General features: G+C 40.2%; 1 protein-coding gene across 3 annotated transcripts in view; it reads right to left on the bottom strand.

Moving 5' to 3' along the window:
* Window positions 1-601: 601 nt before the first annotated feature.
* Window positions 602-7,649, bottom strand: part of LOC114584541 (uncharacterized) — a 47,551-nt gene continuing 40,503 nt past the window's right edge. Inside the window, exons 33-37 of one of the 3 annotated variants that reach the window (XM_077937022.1) lie at window positions 6,929-7,170; window positions 5,891-5,969; window positions 5,487-5,615; window positions 4,265-4,456; window positions 602-3,172 (exon numbers count right to left, since the gene is read on the bottom strand). In XM_077937022.1, coding sequence (XP_077793148.1) covers window positions 4,266-4,456; window positions 5,487-5,615; window positions 5,891-5,969; window positions 6,929-7,170 — 641 coding nt within the window. In that variant the 3' untranslated portion in view covers window positions 602-3,172; window position 4,265. Of the gene's footprint in view, window positions 3,173-4,264; window positions 4,457-5,486; window positions 5,619-5,890; window positions 5,970-6,928; window positions 7,171-7,649 lie in introns of all 3 variants that reach the window. The other 2 variants (XM_077937016.1, XM_077937027.1) reach the window with 2 other exon arrangements.

Below are 7,649 nucleotides of genomic sequence, written 5' to 3'. Positions count from 1 at the left end.
CAAAACCTTACTTATAGGAAGGATTCTGGTGGTCCCTAAATGAACATTCCTTTATTGAAATGATTTAAAATGTTTTCCTTATGTTTTTCTAGGGTAATTGCATTTTTCTTCTTCTTGTTTTAATGTTTGGCGGTTTTATGTTTTTTTTAAAAAAAATAAATGTCAAGTTGTTTTTTAAAATAATTATTTAAACATGTTTTCAGCACTCTTGGGCTACTTGAGGAAAGGCAGGGTATTAAATGTGTTAAATAAAATTAAAAATGTTTAGGCTTTCAGAAATTATTATTGCCATGAAATATCACTAAATACTATTATTGTGACAACAGGTATTCTGTTAGTTGGTGGAAAGGTGTGCATGCATATTAAATATAAGTTTGAGATGCCAGCAACTGCAATATTTTTAAATAATGTACAATGTGTCTGAAGTTAAGATTTTTGTTAACCACGCGTGTGTGGTTGCTCAGAAATCCCACAGACTTCAAAAGGACTTTCTCTTAAGTAAGCATGCATAGATTGCAACATTAACATTAAATCCACAAGGCACTTGAAAGATCCAGGTAAACTTATGAATTGGACAGAGACTACAGCCTGTATATAAATCTATTTTGAAAGAAGATTATCATTTATTCTTGGTTACATTTTTCACAAAAGCAAACATTCAGTTCTAAATATCTTCCTCATATGAAGTGATTAAAAGACACAGTCACTTTTAATAAACACAGTGAGATGAGATGTTAGTTTTGCAGATTTCTCAGATTTTTCTAGTGGCACAGAAATACACTTAGTGCAAAAAGTATTTTAGTATATTTTATGCATAAAGTACCTCTTGCACGTTTAATGCTGATAAATGTATGCTAGTAAACAAAAACAAAAAACATGGAATGCAGATATTTATGGGCATATGCTGACAGAGGTAACAAATTAACAACCCACTTTGAAACATATATACAGCACTGATGTATCTACCTGCAGTGCCAGTATTCTACTGAGCAAGCAGTAGTTTTGTGAAACTAGCATGGCATAGTGTTTGATGCCCACATTCTAATCTCTTATATTTTGGTTCAGCAAGTTTTAGGACTGAGCCATATTAATATACAATTTATTTGGATACATTTAATGTAGCTTTACAGGTAATTTTGCCATGCTGCCTGCTTGTCAATATTCACTTTCAGCAGCATAATTGGAATGCTATGAGCTATTTTAAAAGTACCGTATTTTTTGCTCTACAGGACGCACTTTTTCCCCTTCAAAAATGAAGGGGAAATGTGTGTGCGTCCTATGGAGCGAAGACGCCATAGCCCCGCGACCCTCTCCCGGCTGGAGCCTCTATAGCCGTGCGTCACCTCTCCAGCCGGGAGAGCGCGCGCGGGGCTAAAGAAGCCATAGCCCCGCGACCCTCTCCCGGCTGGAGAGGTGACACGCAGCTATGGCAGGAGCCTCTATAGCCGTGCGTCACCTCTCCAGCCAGGAGAGCGCGCACGGGGCTAAAGAAGCCATAGCCCCGCGACCCTCTCCCAGCTGGAGAGGTGACGCGCGGCTATGGCAGGAGCCTCTCTGCTGCGCCTTTCCGCTGCTCCCTGACCTGCTCTTTGGTGCTGGTGGTGGGCCTCCCCCAGCCAGCCCCAAAGAGCAGGTCGAAAGGAACCTGAAGCCTGGAGAGCGAGAGGGGTTGGTGCACACCGACCCCTCTTGCTCTCCAGGCTTCCAAGGTAGCCACCTGAACGCACCTTAAATGGCACCTTGTTTTAGAGCGGGAAAACAAGAGGGGGAAAGTTCTCCCCCTCTCTGCGCAGCGCCTCCTGCCGCTTCGCTGAAGGGGCGCTGGGCAGAGAGGGGGAGAATTTTTTTTTCTTGTTCTCCCCCCTCTAAAACAAAGTCCATCCTATTGTCCGGTGCGTCCTATGGTGTGAAAAATACGGTAACACTCTTAACCATGTTTTGCTGCTATATGCATGAGCTGGAACCAACTAGTTTATCAAGTGATGTAAATGACCAAGGAGTTTGTTAGTGTAAAATAATGTTTTTAGGATTAACTTGTGCAACCCTAACCTGTGCAATACTCCTTTCTCAGAAGTACGCTTCCATTTTGGGGTTAATTGCAAATAATTGTGCATAGGGTTGCAGCCTTAAAGAAGTATCAAATTTCTACCCCTGAGTAACATTTACCTGCAGATTCCAACAGATAGAAATCCTCATTTATTCCGGAATATAGTCCATAGGCAAACTGAAAATTGTGGAGCGAGAATTTGATGTGTGTATAAGGAAAGGGGTAACTACGGGTTATAGTTTTGCTGGCCCTATTAGGTTCTTGGAGGCTGCTAGCTCTTGGGAAAGTCCTATAAAGAGCCCTCATACAGGAATTCATAACATTTCCTGGCAAACATAGTACCATATAGCTTTCTAGATTCCCAGGGGTGAAACTACATATTACCAGGAAACAACAGGGTTCTTAACATCATGTTTCTACCATGAGTTAAATGAGACCCTTTTGAATTGGCAAATCACTCCTCCCCATTGTTTCCTGGTTATTTATTGCCCCGGCTGAGCTCCTAAATTAAAAGTGAACGTGGCAGGGGGCAGGGTAAAATCAGCCGCAGTATGGGGAAGTTTCTATTCACAATATAAGATACAACGTTTATTTTTGTTTTATTAATGTTTTACAATCTACAAAGCATGCACGATTGTTTCAGATGTGAAGGGTGTTATCCAATGATATGGTTTCTGTGAGTAGAACAGAAAAGGAAGCAGCTTTCAGAAATCTCCCCTCCCCCCCTTGTCGGCCCGCCAAACCACCTAAATCAGCTCTAAATCCAACCATTTGAAGCAGATTTAAAGGCTGTTTTCCTTCCCATTCCCATGACACAATGCCTTGCTGTCAGCTGAGCAGTGTGATGATACAATCCAAACGTATGTGTGGCCTCAGTATGTGTCTTAGCATTGCACCTGCATGTAAGCTCTGTTTCGGAAATAGAAGATAGACTGCTCCATTGACTTCAGTAGGACTACAGTGGAATAAGTGGTTTGAGGATACCAGTCATCTTTCCTCTTGTTAATCAAGTACAAAATACAAAAAGATCTTAATACATTTGCACAAAATCTCCCCTCTCTTGGCTAACAATCTTTTCTGTTGAATTCTGCTCGGTGAGCGTCTCTGTTAATATCCTTCAGCCATCTGTAAAATAGGACAAGTTATATAATTTGTACTGATAAATAGGAATTTCTCTATTAAAGCAAAATTAAATCCGAGTGTTGTGTCCAGAACTTGTTTCACCATTTCCTGTTATACTGTTTCCCCAGTGTAACCAAGTTGCTTATCAGAGCATCATTTACGTTAGATTTGAAAATATTCTGTGTACACATCATACATCTAAAGCACATCCTCTCCAAGAATCCTGGGATCTGTAGTTTGTTAACAGTGCTAGGAACTGTAGCCAGAATTTGTTCCCAGGATTCTTTGGTGGGGCTGTGCTTTAAATGTATGGTGGGTACACAGCAGACTGCAGTTCTCTTCTTTGCTAGAGGGTAAGGAGTTAGGATTTCTCCCTCGCTTGGAGAATCTGGTAAATGGGAAAGTGAAAGAGCTATTTATCCAGGCAGATGTGTGGGACAAGATTGGAAGAAGTAAACAACGCAGCTTCAGGATGCTCAAGGCATTGATCTATTCTAAGAGGACGCGGCAGAATAGCTTCTTCCTCTAGCAGATTATTGGAACTCATAGAGGGAGGGAAAAAAGAGAAGACCCCCTGAGACACAGTGATCCCCAGCTGCTGCTTGTCTTTTGGCTAGGTCTAAGTCACAACCTTCCTCCACCCTCTTACAAATATTTTGCAGGTGATTTTTTTTTTTTGGGGGGGGGGGGGGGTCCCGCCATGCAGTTTGAGAACATCAGGTTTAAGCCCACAAACCAGTGGGACTACTAACAGTATGGTATTGACAGTGTGTGGCACAGGTCACACAACCTGTATTATGTTGAGAATTACTTTTTCATGCGCAACCTTGATTTTTCATATTTTATTTCTGAAGCTCTGATCTTGGGTGAGAGTGAAAAGACACACAAGTGTAACATGAACCTCTCCACGATCATGAAACCCTTGAAAGTGTGATCCTAGACAAGTCTATTCATAAGTAAATTCCAGTTTGTTCACTGAGGCTTACTCGCTCATAAGTATGCATAGGAAAGCAGCATTCTTTGAAATATTGGGGCAGTGTCAGCACAGGCTCTTCCCAGAACTACAAGAGTCTGTAGAAAAGCCTCGGTTCCTACCTCAAGAGGAAAATACGCAGGTCTTTTTACAGTCTTCCTCGATATCAAAGCGGTTAGCATTTCCATCGCAGCCACCGTACCAAAACTGAGCACAAGAATTGGCTTGCTTATCATAATACCATTTTATAATATACACACGGCATGGTCCTTGATCTAATCTTAATTTACATTGTGGAGGGCTCAAGAGATTTTCTTTAAAACAAAAACAAAAAAATATAATTATTCTCATTATAGTGCTTTACAAAAGTAATTGTGGCAATAAAGTTCAAATTTAATCAAACATTTACCATATTAGAAGTTAAATTTATGAAGGTAGTGCCGATATACGCTACCCCCCCCCACATGATGGATGGATAAATGGATAGAGTTTCTTCTTCTCTTCAGTATTTCTCCAATCTTGCTTTACTCACATCTCTACTATTGTTTAAAACTTTTCCTCTCAATTTTTCTCTACCCTTATTTAAACACACCTACCCACCCCTTTTCTGTGTCAATCCCTTCCTATATTCAAACCTGTTCCTGCTCATTTTCTCAGCTGCCTCATGTGATAGAGATAAAAGATGTGGAGCCCTCAAATATTCCACAGGACAGGCGTCTCCCCCACTTATGTGAAGGTGGCGTTCCTGGGTACCACGTGTTTATGTGAAATCACATATAAAAATCGGGTAATCACCCTCTAAAGCTCTGGAAACCCACAAAAATCCACTGAACTCCACAATTGCTCCCTCCAAGCCTCTCTCCAAACCCCAACTCTCCACAGGCTTCAAAGATCTGTGCAAAGACTCATGGGATTGCAGTTACAAAGGCTCATGGGATGGCCATTTCCCCCCTTTTCGCACAATTTTTGCTGTTTTCCCTCTCTTTCTGCCCCCTTCACGCCCTTTTGCAGAATAAACGGGTTTATTTACTTTCAGGCGTCGTGCATATGCGCAGTTGCGCATAAGTCGAATGCGCATAAGCGGGGAGACGCCTGTACCTTCTTTATACTTTACTCCAACTTCAGCTATTGTTTAATAACCCAATTTTCCTTGCAGTTCCCTCCCCCCTTGCTTTACTCAAACATCTGCCTTCATTTTCCACACCCACTGCCGCTTCATGCAAATCCCGGATCGCGAGGAGGCACTGCAAATCCTCCAATGAGGGTTGCACAACGACATCATTACATTTTTATTATATATAGGGGAAAATGGAAGAGCGTTAAAACTTTGATACATGTAATGACCTGGTTTGGGTGTAGGTGGCATGGAGGAAGCTGATGAATGAGAAGGTGGGAGCGTTTTCTCTGCTGTTAGCGATGCCAATGGCGGTGATGACGATGGTGATGATGGCAATGATGGCAGTGCTGAAGTAACTGCTGCAGAATATAATGTTATACACACAGAGAGAGAAAACCATTCAAGAGATGGGATGACATGTCATGTAGCTGATGAAGAAGATTTTAATCCCTGAAGGTTTATGCCATAATAATACCTGCAGTGTCACAATATTATTTGTTATTTTTGCTGCAGCAGACTAAAATGGCTATCCCTCTAGGAATTTAAGGAAAGGGTGGTGAGGTTTGTTTGTTTCTTTTTGTTTTGCCTATGAGGCATATCCTGTTAAGAACTAGATTGCAAAAAGGATTACCTTTAACAGGAGACAAAGATGAGAGATCATCAGGTTCCACATCGTAGTTCTCATGAGATGACCTGTGCAATTCTTTGGTCTGAAACAAATTCAGTTTTGTTAATTTTAAAATTTAGTGGGGACTTATCACCAGTGAACTTACATTTACTGCCCTCAATAACTTATGCCCCAAATATCTGAAAGGCCAACTCCTTCCCTACAGACCCTCTTGGCTGAGAAACCTCTTGGTAGTTCCACCGCCCTCAAAAATTCATGGAGTGGTGGCCCCATAAAGGACATTCTCTGTGCCCTAAGCTGAAGAATTCCCTCCCCACAAAGCTGCATCTGTCTCTTGCATTGTTCAGCTTTGTCATATGCTGAAGATGCACCTCTAGTCTTTTGATATCTGAGATATATATTTTTAGAACTCCACCTATTCTTCTGATTGTAAATTGTTTTAACTGATTTTAATATTGTATTTTTACATTGTTGTAACCCACCATGTCACCTTATAGGGAACAGCAGCTTAGATAGATAAATAGACAGATAGATAAACAAATAAATAAATATTTGTTCTGTGATACAGGGAAACCTAATAGAGACCTGCTTCATTTTACTTCTGTCCACAAAGAACCACTTGTGTTGGTTCTTTGCACATGAAAGTCATATATGCTTCAAGTTCAAGACTAAAATGTAGGTTCCACAGCTTTCAAATAGTCTTTTCCTGATTTATGGAAACATGAAGCATCAATTAGGTGATTGCAGCAGGCTTTAGATAAAATTACCTTTAAATTAAAAGCATTGGAATTAGATCCTTCATTGAAATAACTTAATGGCTAACTAAGCTACTTATTTAAAATAAGTATTCAGTTTCAAAATACTAGCTGTAAAGGCAGTTATTTGCAACTAATTTTTAAAGAAAACCTTATCATTTTGTATTTTTCAGCTGTGAACTGTCCTGGGATTCGGATGAAGGGTGATATACAAATTTAATAAGTAATAATAATCACTACAAGTAAAAAGAGAGAATCCAGAAAATATCCAGTAGCCAATGAGTACCGGGATTAATGGTTGAGAAGGCTGGCCAAGATTTATAGAATCCTCTTTCACTGTTGTTTCAAATTCATTTGATAAAACTGACTGTCCATTATTACTGTTTGTGTGCAATATGTATTGTGAAGAACGAGAAGATACTGAGTGGATAGATGGTCCATTTATGCTTCCTCCAGCTCCAATCCGATTATATATTAAGGCCCCATGTTCATCTTCACAAAACTGGTTAACAAGTTTGGACTCCAAAGCTTGAAACAAAAGAAAATAAAAATCCATTTAAAAATCCCAAATGTTGGAAAAAATACATTTTGTTCAAGAAATAATATTACTCTTGTAATTTTCACTGTGTTGAAACAATTTTTTTTTAAAAAGTTATTGTTCCTTAAGTCTTGTGATAGCTGTTAGAACATTATTTTCTTCACATATGGCAACCCCGAAAGCATAGCCATTTATGTCAAAGTAAATGGGTTGTGTCCAGCTAAGTTTTACTCAGCAAACCCCTTGAAATTTGGGGACTTCGGTTAATAAAGCCCATAAATTTCAATGAGTGTGCTCTGAGTATAAGCCTTTTCCTCTGATGGGACTCAAGGCAGTTTACAGATAATAATAATAAGAACCATTAAAAACATAGAAAAAACAAAACACCCCCCCTATAAAAACCATACAAACACTGGCGGAGGAACGGGGGGGGGGGATGGGGAGAGTGCACTGCCCCCGGCGCCATCAA

The sequence above is a fragment of the Podarcis muralis genome, chromosome 1 (assembly GCF_964188315.1).
Source record: "Podarcis muralis chromosome 1, rPodMur119.hap1.1, whole genome shotgun sequence".
NCBI classification, from domain to species: Eukaryota; Metazoa; Chordata; class Lepidosauria; order Squamata; family Lacertidae; genus Podarcis; species Podarcis muralis.
Note: the sequence above shows the minus strand (reverse complement) of the source record. Positions and strands in the feature narration are given on the sequence as shown.